This window comes from Periophthalmus magnuspinnatus, chromosome 5 (assembly GCF_009829125.3).
Source record: "Periophthalmus magnuspinnatus isolate fPerMag1 chromosome 5, fPerMag1.2.pri, whole genome shotgun sequence".
Taxonomy (NCBI): Eukaryota; Metazoa; Chordata; class Actinopteri; order Gobiiformes; family Gobiidae; genus Periophthalmus; species Periophthalmus magnuspinnatus.
The window spans coordinates 4,390,318-4,414,153 of record NC_047130.1 but is presented as its reverse complement, the minus strand read 5'-3'; the positions used below and the strand labels follow the sequence as shown (position 1 = coordinate 4,414,153).

Below are 23,836 nucleotides of genomic sequence, written 5' to 3'. Positions count from 1 at the left end.
TACACACGGATAAAAGTTTGATAAAACATCTTATAATGGACTCGTGATAAATGTGACAAGCTGAAAGGAGTGTGTTTGAGTTCTGTGTCATGAGAGCTGAAGAGGAACAGTGCGGGCAGACAGGTGTGTAAATACAGAGAGCCATCACTGACAGGGCACTGTTTGCTACTCACACACACTCACACACTCACACACACACAAATCCTATCCTCCACACACTGTCCAGTTTACATCCAAAGTCTCGTTTCCATGCTTTTTGGGGACATCACAGTGACTTACATTCATTTCCAGGAGACTGAAGCGCTGTAATAATTCATTTTAAGTGTTGCAGTGTTCCAAAGCACTTACCCTATACGCATTCAGAGCATCCTAATTATTCACCGCAATGAGTTTATAAGAGCTTTTTCACAACTTTCAGAAGCCAAAGTAGAGTTTACGTCACGGTGATGCTTACAGCAAATAGCATAGTAAGTGCACACCTTCTGATTCTTGGACAATAAAATCTTTAGACAGTACACGGTGAACTTATTTTGAGCTCAAGAGCTGCTTATATAATATATATGCAAGACTCACATACATGGAGAAAAATCAGGTACAGAAACTCAAATCTTAGTCACTATTTTCCTAATTTTAAAATAAAACCTAACCAGGGCCGGCCATAGCTTTCAGGAGGCCCTAAGCTGAATTTGTCTCTGGGGCCCCCCGACAGCCGATGCCTCAGCTATTGGTGATTCACATTTGACAACATTATGACTCTGCTCTCATCACCTTGACCAATTGTATTTATAAGACCAACATCAGACTGAAAACATCCAGAGTGTCACAACGACTATAGTCACAAGAACAGTAGACAAACATTTAAGGGGGGGTCAAGATTTTTAAAAATTCTAGACATTTTTTCTTCGTTTCTGGTGGATTTTAATGTGTTCCAGTTGGCGACAGTGAGCTTACGTCATTATGAAGTGTCCTTGCACCAGTGTAAACACATAGCTGCCCTCACCTCTGCCCGACTCAAAAGCAGTAGATATTTTGCTACTATAGATATAAAACAAATACAATTGTTTTAGAAGGATATTTAAGCTGCTGTAAACACAAACCCTGCACTCAATAAGACTTGATATATTATTTTCACTTTAAATGTATGGGCTCTTGGGGACCCTCTGGTGGTCTCGGGGCCCTAAGCAGCTCCTTAGTCTGCTTATAGACTGGGCTGGCCCTGACCTTAACCCAACCTAATTTAACCCGCATCTGTCCTAAAAATAAAGAATTCACATCATGGGAACCTGATGATCAAAACATTCACTCCAAAGTCATGTTGGCTTTCAACAACAGAGTGAATTTTCAACGCAAATAAAAATTTGATAGTACGCCTTGCACTTTATCTCCTGCTCAGCTGTCTGGATAAGCTGGTATGGTTGCATAATTTATGGCCCACAAAGATGAGTCTGGTGCAGTCGAGCTGGACAAGAGGCACCCACTGTGGAGGTGCTGGGCTAATTTGCTCTGTCTTCACCGCTGCCATTGAACAGAGCAGCGGGCGGGTACATTGTTCACACCGATCTCCTGTCTAGTTGCTACCTCAGGTCAGACTCTTCTCTTTGTGCCTAATGCCTTGTTGCATTTTACATGATACTTCAGTGGAACAAATACCCAACGACTGCCTTCATCTCTCCATAGTCGGTCTGCTAAAAAGCCCGAGTTGCATTTGCATAAAAGAGTTGTGAAAGCCACTTGCGGCAGAGAGAGGAGTGCATTGTCTAGAGCGGGTGCACTGAGGGCAGGCAGAGGATGTGCAGTGACAAGAGAGGAGAGTGGAGCAGACAAGAGCTGTCTCAACTACTTCAGCCTAATATGTGAGCATGCAACTCTGCCATGGTGTCAGGTTGGTGTGGGAGAGGGGTTTGCGATGAGAATGGTCAAAAATCTTCAACTTCCTATGTACAGAATGTCCTATATTTGACATAATCTTGCATATTCATTTATACTGACTCCTTCTTGACAGTATAAAAAGCTTCGTCCCACAACATGATGTTATCTATTTCTACCCCAGTGAGTTCTCCACGATGTTTTTAAAGTTCATACAGTTTCACAGGAATCATTCTGACCATTTCGGCATTCAAATAGCCTTCACTACGCAGCTAACCAAATCAAATTCAACAGTCCGTTTTATGCAAGTTTAGTTGACCTTGCTAATTCGGTCGATTATATAGTAGTAGTTTTAGTCTATCAGATAACATTTTAAGTGATAAATTATATGTTACAGTGTTATGACCCAGCTCGTGTGGGGACAGGGAAGTAAAAAAAAAGAAACCAAGATGGAAAATGGTAAAGTAAGAAGTAATTTAATGAACAGGATGTTAAGAGTAAACTAAACAAAAGGGGTCTAAAAATATTAAAGCAGATGGTATCTTGCAAGGTTTAAATAAAAACAAAGGTAAAGTTAACTAAAGCTCAAATTTTACAGCAGCCCTGAACAGGTGTCCCGAATCTTCTTAAATGGGGGAGGCGGCTAAAGGTGGACCCCAGGATTGTCCAGGCTGGGAAACTGTCCAATCACAGACAAGGGCTCACACAGTCATGGTTTTAAAGTAGACAGATTAATGGACACACACACAAAACATAATGGACAAAAAAAAAACAACAAAAAGAGCTCAAGGCCTAGGGGTGTAACACACTACTTCATGGGACATATACAGATGTGTTTCTTGTGTTTGTTTATGGTCTGGTTTAGCGCTCTGGCATTTAAAAGTTGAACTTGAATCAATCTCCTTTCGATCCTTTCATTCAGTTAGTTTTTTTTAAATAATTTCAGTAGTTATAGTTGATGAAAATATCGACATTTAGGCATCGCTTTAGTCAATGAAAAATGTATGTAACTGTAGTTTTGTCATTACGAGAACTTTTTTGCATTTAGTTTTCCTCAGCAAAGACACACAAAATTTCTGTTAGCACTGATACGCAGCTCGTTGATCTCGTTTTTGTGCCCTCTGCTTTCAGCGCGGTGCTTTTTCTATATTTAAAAACCAACTTGCCAAGGAATGAGATCATCAGATGGACAGAGCTGCTGGTTGTTAAAATCAGATGTAGCAGAATCAGATGGTTTTAACAGGCAGTAGACTAAAGGAATTCAAACATTCACGGATGCACTTATAGATGGGACATAAAATTGCAAGTAAGCATATAAGTTAAGTAAGCGTGACAAATGTGGTTCCACTTTCATATCATTTTTGAAATGGCTGCAAGTTTTCAAATTTACAGCATCATCACTGTAACTGTTTTTGCTATAAAGAAACTAATGTAGTCCAGAAATATAGCACATTTAGAATTGAAAGTGTTAGAATTGAAACTGGCAGGCATACAGCGCTGGGCCCTGTGTGTGGTAGTCAAATAATGGACTCATAATAAATGTGACAAGCTGAAAGGAGTGTGTTTGAGTTCTGTGTCATGAGAGCTGCAGGAGAACAGTGCAGGCAGACAGGTGTGTAAATACACAGAGCCATCACTGACAGGGCACTATCTCCTCCCCACACACACATGCACACACACACATACACACACAAGTCTTAGCCTCTCTCCACACACTGTCCAGTTTACAGCCAAACTTTCATATATTGGGTTTCTTGCTTTTCGGGGACACTATGCAACTTTTCTAGAGTAGGGTTCATCACCAGCTTTCTTCGGTTACAGATGTGATTTTGTGACTTTATAGACTTTTCTCAGACAGGCATTAACGTTTTCTCACATTTCTCTCTTGTTTAAACACTCTCAAAGTTCAAACCTTCGTAGATTTAAAAAAAATAAGTACAGTATTATAGACTGAAACCAAGGATCAAGACTTGTTTTCAAGCCCAAACATTTGTGTGAGAAGTAAAAATATTAACGTTTTCCTATACTGTAAGTAAAAATGCTAGCTTTTAGAAATACTGTGCAGAACGTTTCATCAACATTGTGGGTTTTGTCAGGGAGAAAACTTGCAAACATACAGCACTTCAGAGTCACACTGCAGTCCAGCATTTATGTAAATTTGGCTGAACACATTCTGTACTGTACAGGAGACACGGCACGGAGGAGACTGATGGACGATGGTTTACAGTCCCTTAGCCAATCAGGACGCAGAACACAATGCGCGTTCATATGTTGTAAAAAAGCACATAAAATTGCACAAAAAAATCCACGAAACATCGAGGCCACGAAAGGTGAACTGCAATATAGTGAGGTATAACTGTAATAGCAATTTATTTAATACATGTTCATCCACTAGTTCTAATACAGCTCAAGAGCATTCCCAAACAATCCATGAAAGGTCCAATTTTGTCCTATTTAGGGATTTTCTTCACTAATGCTGCTTAACACTATTAATACTTCAAATTAGTATCTTTGAATACTAGTTTTTTTTTGTGCTGATTAGTATCTGAGCATTTTTGACAACTCTATTCAGCCCGGCCAAACATTACAATAGCTTCTGTCAGCACCCAAACTGTTAAAGCATTCTCTTAATCCGCAAATAAACCTTAATTGAAAAACGAGCGATCCGTCAACACACTCAATAGAAATAATTGCAAGTGCTTTTACAAAAGGCAGATTGTGGCTTAACATGTTTTTAAATGAGTAAATAGCTAATAAATCCACACTAGCACAGTCATCTGAGGGGCTCTCCTGTTCGCTGCAGTAAAATTCACTTATCGCCACACAAATGCAAAGTTCTCATCCAGGCAGAAAAACCTCCGCTCATTTCATGTGTAAATGAAGCAATCTAATGCACCGCAGATAGATGAGTGCTGCTCTGTTCTCTTTAAAGCACTCTCCTGAACACCTCTGCTTTACCTGCGTGTCCCCGAGAGACTTCTACAACGCCCACGCCGCAAAACATGCACACAGTTAGCACCATCACAAACACATTGTTTAGAAGAGATAGGACTGTGAGATTAAAGGGTCTGTACCTGCTTTTCTCCACGTTATAGAGCAAAATGTATCTTGCCCTCAGAACAGATCGTACTAGTAGCTGTTGAGGTAAAAATAAGTCCTTTGTATACTGTAGCACTTTATTATCCGATGATCAGGGAGTGTGTGGTTAGCATGCTAGTTGTTGTTAGCATTATCGTGATGGTAAAGCACCACTGGGCCGCTGAAAGTTGCAAAAAAGTGCGTATAAACTCATCGCTGTGAATAATTAGGGTGCTCGGAATGCATACGGTAAGCGAGGAATAACGTTGGACCACTGTAAATCGTTTAAAACTAAGCAAAATAGTTTTGTTTTTCCTGTTTTAAGATGGTCAAAATCACAATTGAACTGCAAATTGATTAGCAAATGTAAAGGAATGTTTGAAGTGCCATAATTTCCTCCACAAACTACAAAATGTCCAGTCTTATTCTGCGTAAAAACTGTTAACCCTGTAGTTTAGATCTGCACAAACGTGACTAAAATGTGATTCTTCGTCAGTATTTGTTAGTTCTTGTCTTGTCTTTTTGTCAATTTTTCTGGACCCATTTAGAATATGAACTTGAATCCTATTATTGAAGCATAAATTTAAAATCTTATCGCAAAGCTTGTCAGAAAAATTAGAATTAGATATTTTTTTCAAAGCAGTCAGCCCTATTTAGAGTCGTGCTAAAGTGTTATAGCACAGACTGTACTTGCTGGTGAAAGGTATAGTATATCTTGCTATAGCGCTCCTGGATATGGCATATTAATCATTTTCAACCATGTGTGAAAGTGCTATGGCCTCACTAAAAGGTCAGACTCGAAACAGCAAGGTTTTGTACACTAGAGAATCATTTATACATGTAGTTATTTCTATTTTTGAATGCTTGTGTGGGGAGATTATTGATTTATGATATACAGTAGCTCCAAGGAAGAGCAACCAGCATAGATGAGTTTTCAATTTTTTTTTAAATTTTATTTATTTATTTTTTATACTGGCATCATCTGTAATGTAGAGTAAAGGTTAATAGAAAATTTGAAAAGTAATTGAATTTATTTATTTATTTTTTATTTTTATCATATGTAAGACAACATCCACCCACCTGCACCTGCATATATATACCCATCTTTAACATGCATTCACCAGGGTCACGGTTTAATAGAGCACACTGTTCATACATTAGGAGTGCAATTTCAGTAGTTGAAAAGACATTTTTATCAGTCGTCTTGTGAAGCAGTTATGTCTATCGTAACTTTAGAAGCCACTTTAATTTATTTTCGGTAAGAATATGTCGACTGAAGACCTCTTGATATTTATAAACAGAATTTTTTTCATCATTACAAAATGTATATTGTGGCATTTTGACTTAATAATAGCATTCTCAGCACATACCATGTAATTTAGCATCTATATTACAGATGACGATGGTTTGAGAAGGAATATCACAATTTGTTTGTAATTATTCACACTATGGTAAATGGTCAAATTTTTTTATATAGTGCTTTTCCACCTTCAAGGCTTTCAAATCACTTTACATCAAGGAACCACTCACCTGTTTATACACCAGTGTACACAGACACTAGGGGCGAGGTGGGTTAAGTGTCTTGCCCATGGACACAACGACAGCATTCGCCTGTGGGAACTCAGCCAATGATGTTTATGTTGAGAGTGGGATTCAACTTGAGCGGACAGATTAGTGGAAAAACAATCTACCAACTAAGCTACTGTCACCCTTAAGTTTCATCAAGTATGTGAGCGTCTTTATGTAATCAAACATTCTGACTGATAAAGTTCAGTTTTTGACATAAACAGATGAAAAAACACTTTGCATTTAAGTCGACTTTTGTGGACTATAATTGAAGTCATCTGATTTTGCTATTAAAATTGTCATAATTACTTTTATTTTAGTTGTTACGATTACAGTATACTTACCTGAATATTCATAATAACTGAACTGAATCTTGTTGCAGGCCTACACAAAAACTTTATTTATTTATTTTTTTTTACAAAGAGAACTCCTTATGTCTCATTATATGACCTTTTACCTTTCAGACACAGTTTCCACAAGACTAAACAATATTGGGTCCATAATTATGAAACAAGGCAAGACTTTGATAGAATTTGTGATCAATAAATGGCTCAGTTTTTAATTTTGACTTATTTACTATTTTTGCCGGCATTGTACTTCATTATTAGCACTTTGGGGAACTACGGCTTTTCAAAAACTGTACCTAATAAAAAATCATTTTCCTCATGTGTGCACAGTCTTGTGGTAATTTTATCTCATGAGATCCTGTGGTCTTCTTCTTAAAATAAAGATCTCGTCCCATATCTCTCCTTAGTTTCTGTGGTATGGTAGTGTGCACTTGCTTTTGCATCATGTGTGGTTAGATTGAAAGCAGGCAGGTCTGAGCCTCTGCCTCCTGACACCTCTCCACATGGAGAACTGTGCACTTGTTCTTTTCGATGCTGGCAGCTCCACACTGCTCCTCTATTAACACCTCCTGACTCATGGTGCCCCTGCTGCTATATGTCATATACCTCAAACTATATCTCTGAGCTGCTAAAAAAGAATTGGTACAGTCTGTGAGTTTAACATGGCCTGAATTCATAATTTTAATCTTGTTTTGTGAAGTTTAGATGAGTTTGAGTTGTTGTTTAGTTGAATCCAGAGTACACACTTCTTTAATACTTTGCAAAGATGTAAGTCTGGTCACCGGTGCCCTTTTTCAGATGGCCGTGATTGACAGGTGGATTAGCCAATCAGAGACACGCATCATATCACGTCCATATAAAAACAAATATGGCTGTTCATGAGGAAGAAATAAAGGAAAAAAATGATCACAGGGGACTAGTTAGTAGTCAGAAGTGGAAGAAAAAAAGTAAAAACAATCTTGGACAATTTCATGGATTATAGATTATAGAGTGAAATATATTGAGACCAGTCAGAAACACTAGTCAAAATCTAAGCAAACAAACATATAATATGATTAAATGTTCAAGTTCTTGCAGTGCAGAGAGTGTTAGGGAACAGGTGGGACAGTTTTATTTGCGATGTTCTTGCTGTAATTTGAGTTATATTTGTAATAAAGATGGCGACACACTGTTTCCCGATTCTAAAATGTGCAGTCCTAGTACCAGATGGAGTGCAAGAGTCACTTTACCCTATTGACTGCATTCTACTTTGCCATAAAATGTTTAACCTGATGATTTCTATCCCTGACGAGTCTCGTTAGCTTCTTGTATTACAACGAGAAAACTGCATCTGCTCTTGAGGCGGCAGTATCTCAGTTGGTCGAGTGCTCATACTCTGATTGGAAGGGCAGCGGAACTAATCTCACTGTCAACATAAACATCATGATCAAATCCTCTGACCGAATCCAGCTCCCACAGATGAACACTGTCGTTGTATCCAGTGTCTGCGTGCACTGGTGTATGAGTGTGTGCTTCCTCGCTGTAAAGTGTTTGCTGTAACTGCTGTGTATTAAATATTATTGGCGTATAGAATGTCATGAAACCCAGCAATAGTTTAAACAGAATTAAATGTGGAGCTTATAGGCAAACACCAAAAACAAAGTTCTATTAAAGTTATGCTAATTATAAGATCTGAAGCTTCCTTTTGTAACATGAATAATTCACCAGCATGTATTTAAATAGATCACAGATAAAATGTGTGTAGTTGAATGACTGTGAGAGTCTTTAGAAGCTCATATAAAGAACAGTAAAACTCATTCTCTTGGATTGACTAAAATATCAGGCAAAATAGAACTTATCGACATAGATTCTTTTGACTTGTATGGGCTCATTAAGTTTAAGATGGACATGTTGATAAGTCTACAGTTTGTAAATGTGACCAAGAGCCTAAACAAGATATTGTATAGGAGACAGGTCCTTTGACAAGTGAATGAAAATTGAAAGTTAGTAGATTTCAAGAATAGACTGTATAAAGAAGTGGACTAAGTGAGTGTGACGTCACCCATAGCGTTCGGCTCCAGTGAAATGAAGCTCATAGGATGAATTTGGAGTAGACTTCCATGTTTGGAATTCTGACTACGAGTGTCATAGCAACCAAAGAACCAATCTGAAGTGAGGCTGTTCAAGGTAATGCCCGTTCTGCTTAGCAACGCTGTCAATCAAACTTGTTTCTAACGCTAGCGGGCGCAACCTCAGGGAAAGAAGTTGTTTGATTTGTTTGTTATTAATGTTCATATCTTGATTTATAGACAGAATTGTGAAATAAAAATACCAGGATCATGTAGAGCAGGTTAATATGAACATTTTAACACCAAAATAACGAGCCTGACAGCAGCAGTTACGGAGAGAGAGGTGACAGTTTCAGTGACAGTCGATGGAGCCGGGAGCGCGCCATTGCTCACTTTCCATTTGAAACGTGGCGGCTAGGAGTTTAGCTATGTCCGTTTATATATATATAGTCTGTGGTTTCAAGTAAGATTATGTGACTTTTTTCTATCAGATGACTTTGAAGAAACCATGCACCAGCCCATTCCTTCTCCCCTCCTTCCAAGGTGACAAGAAGATACAAAATTAAGATATTACATTGATTAAACTGCTGCTTGAACTGTTTATTTGTCTATGAATGTATTAGCTGAGATGCCAGATTTTCAAACCTTGAGCTAGTTATTTCATTACTAGTTACTGTTACCCACAACTGTAACTTTTTTTCATATAGTTCTCACAAACCTTTCGGCATTTCGCCCTTGCGCAACCAATCCCCTCTCATCCTCAGAGTGTTATATAGCAATGCACTTGGCTCTGTGTTTGGTAAACTCATACTTATACTCTCACTTACAAGACTAAAAACGGGTACCACAGCTTTAACACAGGCAAAAAAAAATGAAAGAAAAAACTATTGATTACTTGTATCTAAGATTATTGTGAGTAAAGCAGGCAATTTACAAAAATACAAAATCAATTGTAAAGTGATAAACACATCAGCAGAATGGGATGTTGAAAATAGAAATAAACAGGAATAGCTGATTTGCTGCTCTAACTACTGAATGAAACCTCTGAAATAAGAAGAATTGAGCAGTTCAAACTCTATAAAACAAAATCTATACAAATTTAATTGACTATAAAGAACAAAACCATGCAAACAAAACAATATCTCAACATTTTGCCAACAACGCCTGGACACACCTTTCTCATTGCTTTTAAAGGGCCAATTTTTATGTGTAATTAAAGGCGCTGTACCTTTTTACTACTGCTTTAAAAATGTGAAAAACTAATTTAGTTCCTTTTAAATTGTTTGTAGTGGTCCAAATAAATTTCAGACGCCAGGGCGGAGTTTTGCCGTCGCAATAACAAATGAACATGTACTTCCTAATACTCCTTATAATTAGATGTAGATAGTACACATACTTTTTTGACCTCAAGAGCTGCTTATAAAGTCAATTTTGCACCAGTATAGATATATTGTAAAGCAGCTCTTAGGGTGAAAATGAGACCACTGTGTCCTCTCTCCATCTAATTATAAAGTATTTTATTCTTTGTGAAACAGGAAGTGTGGCATGTGTTAGCATGCTATGTTTGTCACTTTTACCATGACAGTAAACTCTGGACTCTGAAAAGTGTGAAAATTACCCTATTTTCCAGACTATAACTCGCACTTTTTTCATAGTTTGGCCAGGGGGCGACTTATACTCAGATGCAATTTATATGTGAAATATTATGGTTTTTTGACTGGTGCGACTTATACTCCGGAAAATACAGTACTTGTATTTACAATACAGCCCCTGACAAAACCCACAATGTTGAACATTTTGCGACGTTTTGCACAAAGCCACACCTACTTTTTAAAATCTATGAAGCTTTGAATTTGAGAGTGTTTAAACAAGAGAGAAAAGTGAGAAAATGTTAATGCCTGTGTGAGAAAAGTGTATAAAGTGTGTGGTGAGGAGTTTTACAGCCTTAAAACATATAGAATAATTGTAAAAAGTAACTACTACTTCGCGGATTTTGCCTATTGTGGGTTATTTTTAGAACGTAACCTCCGCGATAAACGAGGGACCACTGTATATTTATTAAGAAAGTAAGCAATACATTTGGACCACTGCAAACAATTCAACTTGTTATGTTTTTTTAAGAAATTGGGTACAGCACCTTTAATTATGAACTTTATGGTTGACCACTCCCCCCTGCACTTCTGCACAAACTGGCCCTAATGGGTTTATTTGAGCCTAACATCTGTTTCACATCACTGCTGCTTTTTAATGGCTGTTTAGTTTCATTTTCCCAGGCACACATTGTTAGCCAGTAATTTTCCAGCGTCAACATTGGGCTGTTGAGACACGAGGTGCATGGCTGATTCTATTGTTTATGCCACCCAACAGCACCCGTTATAATTATAGGTGTCCACCGCAATTACGTCTGTCAATACAGAGGACAGTAAACGAGGCAGGCACAATGCAAATGCAATCGATAGCATAAAGCCGTAGTGTGGCGCTTGGGTGAGCTCCAGAGGCTGTGCTCAATGCGTGGTTGTGTGTGTTGTGGGTACAACGGTATTGATCAGTCCCCCTCTCTGTGTTTCTCTCTCTTTTTTCCCCAACAGAAAAAGAGACCTTCTTAGAACCGTTTGTGCTTAAGGAGCTGCTGCCCTCATCCCTGGGGAGTTATTACCGCTACACGGGTTCTCTGACCACACCGCCCTGCAGCAAGGTGGTGGAGTGGATCATCTTCAGTCGTCCCATCTACGTCTCCTATAAACAGGTACGTACAGTGTGAGAGGGAAGGGTGGGGTTTGGGTCGGGGGACAATTTATCTGGGGTAACATTTGGAAAACAGTATTCGATATTTTTTATCAATTCATGGGGCGATTTATCAAGTCTTTATTATGTTAGCCTGCAATCTAATGTCATTGTACATTATATTTGTTGTTATTATAATTCGCCATTGTTGTAGAATGGTCACATTTTTATATAGCGCTTTTTGTCAAGGAACCGCTCACCCATTCACACACACATTCATACACCAGTGTACACAGACACTGGGGGGAAAGTGGGTTAAGTGTCTCTTATCTTCAAAATAAATTGAAGTGAGAGAAGGTTATTTGCTATCAGTGCAGACCAGGGACCCGGAGACATGAACGCTCAAGATATTGTAGGTATTGTCCATTTAAGCCTGGCTATGCTTCCATTGTAGGGAGTATTATACCTCTGATAAAGCAGACCAAGTAAACAAAGCCAAACCAAGCCAGTTTATTTATATAGCAAACATTAAAAACAACAGAGTGCCAAAAGTGCTTCACAAACAAAAACAAATACAGAACAAAGATATAAAACAGACATTAGTAAAATAGTAGCACTAGTTAAAAGCCAGATCATAGAGCTGAGGCTTTAATAGAGGTTAAAAAATAATCAATGGATGTGGCATTCTTTACATGGATCAGGAGCTCATTCCAAAGCTTCAGGGCTATGACAGAGGAGGCCCTATCACCTTTGGTTTGGAGACGGCATAAAGGAACACTCAGTCAGTGCTTAGATTGTTGCGTAACGAGCCAGGAGAGTAATGAGCCAAGAGATGAGACAGGTAACCCGGGGCGGCATTATTGAGAGCTTTAAAAAGAAACAGTAACATTTTAAAATCTATTCTATACTTCACTGGCAGTCAATAGAGTTTGGATAAAACTAGGGTGATGCTGTCTCTTTTTTTAGTACCTGTTAAAAACCTGGCCGCCGCGTTTTGCACAAGCTGTAATCTGCCAATACTGGTGTTTGGGAGACTCACATGTAAGGAGTTGCAGTAGTCCAAATTGGTGGCTATGAATGCGTGGGTAACTGTTTCGAAATCTTTGTGAGACAGGCTTGGTTTTAATTTAGCTATAGTATGAAATAAGAAGAAACTGCCTCTAATAACATTACTTAAGTCAAAGTAAAAACAAAGATTTTTGACTTTCTGACTATAAAGGTTATCAGACAATGGGCCAAGAGCATCTTTAAGGTGATTTGTGTGGAGCCCAAATAAAATAACCTCTGTTTTGGTTTCATTTAATTGTACAAAATTGATTCACTGCCATTATTTGACTTCTAAACATTTATGAAGCTTTGTTATAGGAGAACTGTCTCACACAAAAACTTGTAACTATAGCGTAGTGTCATCAGCATATAGATGATATTAGACATTATGTTTCTGGAGGATTGATCTGAGGGGGTGCATATACAGAGAGAATAAAAGCGGGTCTAAAATGGAGCCCTGGGGAACACCACATCTGATCGGAGCGGGAGAGGACTCAAAATTGTTCACTTTAACTACCAAAGATCTACCATTTCAGTAGGAAATAAATCGCTTTAGAACTCTGTCTTGAAAACCCATTTCTACCTAGAGAATATTTAAAAGCACTTTGTGATCAACAGTGTCAAATGCAGCTCTGGGATTGAGTAGAGTGAGAACACCTACAGACTGCAATGATAGGGATGGAAGTCGGACTGGAATTTGTCTGGGATGTTATTGCTGTTGATGTATGATGTGACCTGAAGGGAGACCACCTTTTCTAAGAGTTTGGGGATGAAAGACAGTGTGGAGATTGGTCAGTTGTTCTCTACAGCATCAACATCCAGACCTGGCTTTGTAGGTAGAGGCTGAACAATTGCATGCTTTCACAGAGCTGGTACAATGCCATTAGAAAGTGAAACGTTATTAATTGCAACTACTGAGGGGCATATAGTATCAAAGACATCCTTAAAAAGTTGTGACAGGATTATGTCACCATGACATTGGGTAGCTTTCAATTTGGTAACCACTCAGTCAGTGAGGGGGATGTAACAGGTTGGAAATGACTTAAATGGCTCCCTGGTTGCACCTCCGAATACCCAGAAGACACCAAGACTGAATTTGATATTTGTGATCTAATATTTGAGATCTTGTTTATAAAATTCTTATGTAGAGACAAATGCAGTGCAAGTGACTTGGGGATTGTGGAGTTTATATTTAGCAAAAGAACCTGTGGTTTATGAGTATTTGATGAGATAAGCTTAGAATAGTAAATACTCTTCGAAGAATTTACAGCTCCCAGGTATGTTTTAAGTGACTGGTAAAAAAGTTGGTAGGCAATTTGCTATTTGTCCTTATTCTACAGACTTGTCTCAGCGCATGGGTGGATTCACTGAGCCAAGGAGAGGCTTTTGTGGTGGATTTCTTTAGTTTATGAGGTGAAACCTGATTTAGAATATCATAACGTCTCTGGATGAAATCAGCTAGCAGCTCCTCTGTATTATCAATAGAGTCAGGACTGTTTGGTTAAAAAATTGGTTCAGTTTCTACAAACATGTTTGAGAAAATAAGAGTGAGTTGTCTCTGCGTAGACACTGGAGGAGGGCAGGATAAGGCACAATTAAAAATAATCATAACATGGTCAGAGATGCCACAGTCTACTATCTTTTTGGCTGGAGTAGTGAAACCTTAAGAGAAGGGTTGGGCCATGTACACTTCATCTGAAAATTCTTTAACAAAGTTGGCATTTGGTTTGGGTGGTTGGTATAGTAGTGCACCCAGGAGGGGTGTATTTGTGAATATTTACTTCAAATGAGTTAATATGTTCTAAAGACGCAAGTTTACATTTAAAATGGTCTTTAAAAATAATGGCCATTCCTGCACCACACCCGGTAGCCCGAGTTAAGATAAGGAAGTGGGCATAGGTCATGGAAGGGGGACAGGTCACTGATGTTCAACCGAGTCACAGTAAGAGCCAGTCCAGATTGTATGAAGAGAAAATATCATGCAAAATATGAATTTTGTTCATTAGGGGTCTTGTGTTGAGATGACTGCATATTGGGCAGCTTCACAGAACGGAGATTTAACTTATTGATAGACCTGACCTTATTACCGGCATAATGGTGTGACCAATGTGTAGGAGTAGGTTTATAAATAGGAAATACTGTACTAGTAAAATGTGCCGGGGTTTGGGTACAACTCTCGCCAAGTGCCCACCGTACAGGAGATTCATGGCACTAGAGACCATGATAAAGGCATTCATAACAGGGGAGAGAGTGGTGGAGGAGAGACGGCATGGGCGTGGTGAGCTCATGAGACAGGTTTGACATAGTGCAAGACACTGTAGTCATTATGGAGAAGAAGGAGAATCCTGTCAGAATCCAGTTCTTTCTCATTATTAGTCATTATTACCAAAAGTTAAAATACAGAATTGTATGAAACAGTTACTTAGGTTCTTAAAAGGCACAACAATAGTTTGTATTTTATTTCTGTAATGATGACCTGTACCTTCTGTAGTGAATGCAATCATGAATAGGTAACTTGTGCATTAAACTTATCGCCATAAAGACAAGCAGGTGACATCATCAGGCCAAGTCACAGGTCTGATCTGTCAAGAAGCAATGCTGCTCACAGTATACTGTAGTTAGAATGCATGTTCTTCAGGGTATTTTTGAGCAATAAAAACATGTGTCTGTGTAATCCCTCAGTCATCTAAGCAGCTTCTTCAGTTGTGGTCAGATTATTGGTGGAACACTGGCTTATATCTGCTGGAAGGGTGTCTACATACAATACATTTAATGCCATATTGTGTATCATTCCAGACAAAGCAATAACAAATCCAATGTAGTGTACTCTCCAGCAGAAAAGTTACACAGTGCAACTTTAATTTCAGGGAAAGCATTCATTTATTTGCATTGGTATATTTCATCAAATATACTGATCACTTGACTTTTTGTTTAACTTTCCACAAGTTGGTTACGATTGCAAATGAATGACATAGATTAAATAAAAACAAATGTATAAAAGCAGCACGCAACATTTACCAAATACTATTTTAAGTCCGAATTTACCTTCTTATCATTCATTTCTCTCATTTTAGGTGGCATTGTATTATCTTCCCCCTTCTTCTTCCTCCTAAATCTTATGTTTACGAAGCCCTGAGGGAGAACCCATGTGTGGAGCGTGGGTTGTCCAATCACTTCATGTTTCTATCACGTTTATATCTTCTAACTATGAGTGAGTGTCATAAATCAATAGAGAGCCCACACACTGTAGCTTCGGTGCCAAATCTCAGCCTGGTACAGTCACACTAAATGAGAATCCAAACAAGAAAACATTGGGTCTGCGTTACCGTCCACAGATCTGGGACTGGATAAAAACACCATACTTGAATCAATACATAATTATTTATTTTTAAGATTTGTCATGAAAATACCCCAAGAACAAATGTGTTTATGTGAAAAATAATAAACACCGCATGCTGCCCAGATGCTGCCTTTACTACATCTAAACCAACCAATTAAAAAGTTGATCAATTCCTTGCATCATGAAAACAACCAAGTAGTCTTTGCCAAAGCCCACAGCACTCACAATACACAGATGGTAGTACATTTGAGAATAATCCAGCATTTATGAGTGCAGTTATGAAACTTCAATTCCCCAAGACAAAGATGGAGGAAATGATGCAAATGCTTAAAGCGGACATATTATGCAAAATCTGCTTTAATGAGACTTTAACATTACAGTAGTGTTCCCTCATCATTAGCTTATTCAAAGTTGTGTTTTGATATTAAGAAAATGATAAAAGAACACACCTGCATGGCTAAAAGCACATAAAGGTCAACTTGAATCAATATGTCTCCTTTTAAGAATTGATTTAATGAGCAGAGAAAAGCAGATATTCAGACTCTGTTCTTGTGTCGATGGTGCTGACGAAGTGGGCCGTGTCTTTCCAAGTGCTTTGGTTCCTTCCCGGCTCTCGGGAGGACATGTTGAAGGCAGATGAGAGTCTGGCTGGACAGGGACTAGCTGTGTACCTGTTGTTATGGACGGTTCTGGAAGTAGGTCAGTGGGAGACAGGGCTGTTCTCACCGACGATCGATCAAGGCTTCCACACACACACATATCACTACAACAATGAGGACATACACACCAGAGGACAGACTGTCTGACTCATAATATGTCTGCTCTCTTTATTCTTGTTTTGGCACAGTGTATGAGAATAAGGCCAAACATGACAAAGTGCATATAGTTATAATAGTGCAGGGTGTAGGTCAATGCAATCCCTTTCACATGTGCTTTAAATGTGCGCTTACTTAACTTCCCCTAATGCACCACAAATGCTCTAAATACACCCTGATTTTCATCCACAGTAAACTTAGAATCATCCATAGTATACTTAGCTACTCTAACTTGTTCACACTCTTCAGCACATTGCTTGAATTCACACCTATGACTTTATTTTAAGAACAGTTTTTCACCCAGTCCATTCACATTTCAAACTACTACATAGCAGACACTTCCTTCTGTTCTGTAGTACATTCAGACAGCACACAGCAGTCTATTTTAGTTACAAAACTTATGCAATATAGACTGAGAGCAACCAAAATTGACTGATGATTTTATGTGAAGAAAGTTGGCTAAATTCTAGGTGCCTGCAGTAACATAAACATTTTCTTTAGTTAGTCTGACTATGTAGCTTAGAATATTTAATAACAAGACTTTTTACTAGTATCCAATCTATCTAATGCACTAAAACTATGCCTATAATTGTTTAAGGGGCTGTACCCAATTTCATTCACGCAGCTAATAAAGTAAAATTTGTGTCGCTCCAGTAAACCTACAGATGTATTGTAAAAGCAGCAATTTTACCGTTCACAAACCAGAACACAACACTGGTGCTTTGTTAGAAAACTAGCTTTTTGTTTGTATTACTGGTCTGACAAAACTCCACTCTGGCTTCAGAAAGTTAAAGAAGTGATTATAAAGTTGTTGCGGTGCATAATGGGATGCTAGGAATAAGTTTGGAGCGCTACAAACAATTTCAAACTAGTTCCAGGTCCTTTAACTTGTTGTTTTTCACTGTAACTACAAAATTATAATTTTGCAACATGTTCCGACCAGATTTGTTCAAACGGCACAGAATGCTACCACATGGCGTAAAAGTGCGTCCTATATTTACCGTGCGTGTTTATAGCTCGGCCCTCAGCTCTCCACACAGACCCGGAGAGGCTTGTGCCAGCTCACACGGAGACCACACTCCAGTCACACTGCGCTAATCCGTGTCTGCTTCTCCACAGCCGCGCAGCACGCCTCCAACCAACAGCTCCACAAACAGGCCAAGTCCACCATCCATCCGACACACTGCAAACGCTACCAGCAAATCCACCAAGTCCCACTGTTTATTTAGAGCCGTTTTCATTAAATACTAAACCAACACAAATAAGTCACAGTGTGTTTTTTAAACACAACTCAAATTAGGAGATTCTGCTTTTAAACGCTTCCAATAGTATTAAGCAGTTGGTGTCAGATTTAGTTATAAGATCCACTTTTTTTTTAACCAAATTCTCAGTGTTTGTACTGTTGCACACAAACACCACATCAAATTTTGGACTGAACTACAACTAACATGGAACTAAACCAGGACTAGACTAGGACTAAATTAAATAAGGACAGGATAGGACCATTGTGAGATAAGACTGATGTAGTTCCTCACCTGTAATTAGACTGGCCGACCTGCCCCCGTTGTATTCTCACAGTTCACCACTAGATGCTATCTACTTTACTTCTGCCTGATAATGTGTCAGCTTTGGCCTGACAGAAGAAGACCAGAGACCACAGGTGAGCCAGGACAAAGGCCAGGTGAAGTGAAGGGGCGAGGCGGTATCAGGTTTCATATCTGCCATCTACTGGTTAAAAAAAATCCAACTTGCAGATGGTAGTTTTAAAGGTGTTGTTACTTATATAGGGGAGTTTTACCTACATAAACAACATTGTAGAAGCAGTACATTGTGACATGAATATTTTATCACAAACCCGGAAAAATGCTGGAATGCTCAGCTAGGATTGGGCGATGGAAGTCAGGTAATTTATCTTAAAGTATGAGGATACTTTTCTTTTCTTTTTAATGAACTCAAAACTTCCTATTTCATAAACAAACTTAAATATAATAACTTTTTTCACTCACTTACATTTTAAATCCTTCATTTACTGCTTATTCTCTCTTCCTAGTGACCTAGCTCAAACCTCTCAGTGGAAACAATTAGCAGAAACCAGCACATAAAAATAAGTGATGAAATCCTCATTATTTTCTTGTGCAACATTTTGGTCAATTGTGTAAGATCCCACTGTGCATGTGTGTAAGGCCTGTCGATATATTCACTGTATCAGCTCATGTATTGATACATGAAAACTTGAACGGTATTTTTAGGGGTCATAAAGTACCCCCATAATATATACTTTTGCAGTACCATAAGATGTGGACTGAAGAGGATTCTTATTGCAGATAGTGTTTGTTTGTTGTTTTTTTTTTTGTTTTTTTTTATTTTACCCTTTTATAAAATGGTTTAATTGGTTACCCTGTTTTAAAGTTTGTGTATCAGTTAGGGATGGTCCAATATGGATTTTGTGGGGTACGTTAACCTTTTTGATCCTAATATTAGCCCATTTTGAGTCCAAATGTAGACTTGTTTTGGTGCTGTATGCTAGTCCTGGTTTATTCCTGGTTTATTCCTGGTTTAGTCCAGATTTAGTTTCGGGTTTAGTCTCAGTTTATTCTCAATTTTTTGCATGGTAAACGCACCCTTTGGGCCAATTCCATTTCCATTTTCACTGGAATGACACATGGGCACACAGACATACGCAGTTTTGAAATATTATCGGTGCTAAAGCTGATTCTGCTATCTGCAAAAATACCAATAGTAGAACAGATATATCACCCATCTCTAGTATCAGTATTATAGTAGTTTCTATACCATGAAATTTCTATGATATCACACTTTATAATAAAAAAAAACCTCTGTGTGTTTTCAGTTGGAGGCGTTCTACTCGATCTTCACCACGGAGCAGCAGGATCACGTGAAGAGTGTGGAGTACCTGCGCAGTAACTTCAGACCCATTCAGAGTCTGGACAACCGTGTGATCTACAAGTCTGCTGTGAAGGACGCATGGCTGCCCGAACTTACCGACAACAGCGGGCCCCTGGGAACTGAGGCCTCCAAAGGTATGGCATCACACAGCATGATATGTACAAGCTGATCCAGGCATTAAAATATATATAAAAAAGTGTGTTTATAACGTTCAGAATGCATGAAGTCGTACTCCTGGATGGGGGAAAGGTCCAGTCTTCACTTTTGATAACATTATATTTTGTCAAGAAATATCTAAAAGGATCATTCACAAAAGTTGAAGCTGATAGTTTTCTCTTCACACACAAAATTTTTTACAATACTCATTTTAACCGTCCACATATGCATTAAATATAGAATGTTAGCATGTTATCTCAAATCCAGCAATGCTATGCGCTAGAAAAGCACCATGCAACCACAACATTGTAAATCTTCTTTTTTTTTATTTTTATCAATTGTAATGCAAACCAGGGGAAAAAGGTTATCTTTTCTAAATAAATTTGTGTTTTCTTATACAATTCATGTGCAGGGAAACCAATTGATGGACATGGTTATTTCTCTGTATTTTTTATACAGACGGATATCAGTCTGCATCACAAGCCCAACCTAACATGATCATTCAATCAGATTATTTTTTTTAGTGACTCATGTGAAATGAAGGAGCTCATTGGTCACCTGTCATTTACAAACAATATGACATTTCTCTCAACTTAGTGTTTAGTGAGTTTAGTGCTTCGCTCATTGTTTTCTACAGAAGTCCGCGCAGTTTTTCAGTCCATTGTGACATCTTTTTTCCTCGTGAGCAGCCGTATTAGTTTCAATACGGGCAAACCATGTGTGTCCCACCTGTCAAACACGACCATCTGAAAACTCTGAGATTCACCGGGGACCAGACTCACATGGTCGTAAAGTAATGGCGAAGTGTGTGTTCTGGATCCCAGGAAACATCTAAAGCCAGTTAACGTCAAAAAATACATTTGATTTGAGTAATGAAAAGCCACCATATTCTAAGTAAGACTGGTGCTCTCGCTGGTGGCATTTGTTAAAGTGAGTAAATGAAGGTTGGACGCAGCATTGCCTACGTGTGTGATTGAGTGTGTGTGAGCTGGTGTGTAACTCTCTGAGCGAACTCCCCGACCATAAGGCAGTAGGAAGCAGGAAGCTCACCAGTCTGCACGCTGCTCCCTCATTACCCCTCTCTGTATGTGTGTGTGTGTGTATGTATGTTTGTGTGTCTGTCTGTATGTTTGTGTGTGCGTGTGTGTATGTGCGGTCATGTAGCATCTGTTCTGTGTCAACTGTCCTCCCAACATCCCCCTCCCCACCCCTCTTTCCACTATAGACACTTCCATATGGTCCAGGCAGAGTAGAGACCAGCACCTATGTCCCCACTCTCCACTGATGCGGTGTTCAGGTGTGGGTGCATGTGTGGGTGGGTGTGTGTGTGTAGCTGGCACTGGGTCCCTGTCTTCTGCCGTATGCAGTGGGTGTCCTTGGGTGGTGCAGTGGGACATGTTTGTTGTAAGCAGATCTGTAAAGGTTGGCACAGAAAACGGAGAAAAGAAGGACAGATGGAGGAAGAAGCAGAAGAATTAGAGCTGAAGAAACCTTGGTTAGAGTTGGCTTAAGGCGGACAACCTGACCTTTATTCATGGTTTAAGCGTCCTGTTTACTGGCGCCATTCTGAGGACTTTTCACATGTCAAAAGATTTTAGGTGACACCATAAAAACTACAAGGGATGCACCGATACTGAAAAATATGCTAAATTGGATATCGACTTCTAAATATCGATTCAGCCGATTTCCTGGTTGGGCATATACACTGATATCCTTTGATATCCTAGTTGGCCCATAAAGAATGTTTTAACTTTTATTTATACAAATTTCTTCTTATTTGAGAGATAAATAACAGATATATAACACATTTTGATCAGTTCTGTATTATTTAATTTTTGTTTTAAGAAAATGCTATTTTCAGTGTCAGTGTAATCCTTTATATTGGGTACTGACAGATATAGTATATGTAGTATGAAAAAAACAAAATCTTTTTTTTATTTTTATACAGTAACTAGATGGCACAAACTTTGAGCATCCTTCGTTTTCTGCCCACACACTGTTGAGGTCTCTGCGTTGGACCTTTGGGGTTATGTGGGGGCCTATAACAGCTGTACAGAACCATGTAGTGCTCATAAGTACATTGAGCAGCACAAGAGACTGTCCGAGAGGCTCTCAATATAGAGCCCTTATGACAGTGAGTGCGGTTTTATTATAAAACAATGGCTCAGTATGTCCTTGGGCCCATGCAGCACTCTGCATCAGAATAAGCTAAATCCACTGTTAGATTCTAATGTACAGCCCAAGTAAGTACATTATACAGTTCACTGTACACTATACAAAATGCTGGTCATTTAATGGCAACATAAAAATAGACATTTTCTGCCTTCACCTGGTCTACCCAGCGACCTGGGTTAAATCCTCTCCAACAACCCAGTAAATGGGTCAAATACAGTCTTTTCAGCTGTCCTCGACAGCCATTACCCACCTCCTCTGATGCTCCAGGCAAACAGCAGATAAAGGTATTTGTACATATTTTATTACTTTATCTTTATGATTTTATCTGAAACTTTCCAAAACGTAATCGTTTTGTATCAGGTAAAGTTACTAAAGAAACTTGTGACTGCTCATAACTGTAGTGTGTAACTGTAGCTCAGCAGCATAAAAGTGACAGCTTTATGGATTTGAATGTTTCTTAGATAAATCCACAGCATTTGGGTTTGACATTTCACCATCACATTATATTTCACCTGTGAACATGTCCTTTTCTCTCTGTTGAAGTGGAACCTGCTGAGACTGAAGCTCTGGAATCTGAGATAAACCAACTGAAGCTCAAGCTTCTGACACTTCAACCACCACAAACCACCACAAACCACCACATGGAAACTGTTTGTCCTGACATGTTTTAAATGCAATTCATTATTTTAAAATGCTTTCTAAAAATAAATACCGCTGTGGTTATTGTAGAAATGAACCTAGCAGAGTAGTTAACCCACACTGCTGGGTCAGAATAACCCAGAGTTGTGTTGATCCAATAGTGACCGAGCGCTGGGTTATGTATTTACACAGGTTGGGTCATTTTGGGTTAGTGTGTTATGTTGGGTTAGTGTGTTGTGGTCCTAAACACTATCCCAACATAAAATTACTACGTTGTTTGTATGTAGTATGTGGATGCAGTACAAATATATTAAAGAGTACTCTATGTCTTGGAAACTGGTAGTTATAGGCCCACTTGGACATTTAGCTTTTTTCCTGGAACAGTAAATATATATATTTTTGCTTGTATGACTTATCCAGTAGCACCCAGCTTACAGTTCACACGTTCCACAGATGTGATAAAGACACAGCTAAACCACCCACACAGTCAGATTCAGATTGAAATGAGAAGGTGTTGTGTAAACATCCCCTGTTTGCTGCTGCCCGTGTTACTGAATGTCACTGAATTTCAATATATAATTCAACATTCAGAGCAACCGTATATTCATTGTATACCTGTATAAGATAGATTTTAGCTATGCCACCAGCTTGTCTTTATTGAGATGGTGGGGGTGACAGTGGCTCAGTAGTTTAGAACAGTGGTCCCCAGCCCAAAGGTCAGAGAATTGATTTCTGCTTGGACCAAGTTCTGTCTTCTTGGGGTGTCTTGAAAGGTGCAATTTAAACCCAAAGCATTATGGTACTTCTTTGGTAGGAATGTTTCATAGAATTGCACTCAATTTACATGCATTTATTAGATTACACCTTCAATTCATTGCTAAAAATGAAGATGGATCATTGTAATGCCTTGTGCTGTGTAATGCTTTCCCGCAGTAGCAGTTCATAACAGCACAAAAACTTTAGCTATAGAACTAGCTTAGTGCCATCATAGCAGTTGATAAAGCAAGTTCCTACTTTACAAAGTTACACAGCGCACCTTTAAACACTATATTTCCAATAGTTATAATTCAATTTCATGCGTGGGGTCTGTGTGAAATACTATCCTTGGGTTTTAGAATGATGAAAACT

The 23,836-nt window shown here is 38.7% G+C and overlaps 1 protein-coding gene across 1 annotated transcript in view; it reads left to right on the top strand.

Moving 5' to 3' along the window:
• LOC117370822 (receptor-type tyrosine-protein phosphatase gamma-like) overlaps nucleotides 1-23,836 on the top strand; it is a 356,737-nt gene that overhangs the window by 296,505 nt on the left and 36,396 nt on the right. Inside the window, exons 7-8 of the mRNA XM_055221797.1 lie at nucleotides 11,494-11,651; nucleotides 19,683-19,872. Coding sequence (XP_055077772.1) covers nucleotides 11,494-11,651; nucleotides 19,683-19,872 — 348 coding nt within the window. The remainder of the gene's footprint in view (nucleotides 1-11,493; nucleotides 11,652-19,682; nucleotides 19,873-23,836) is intronic.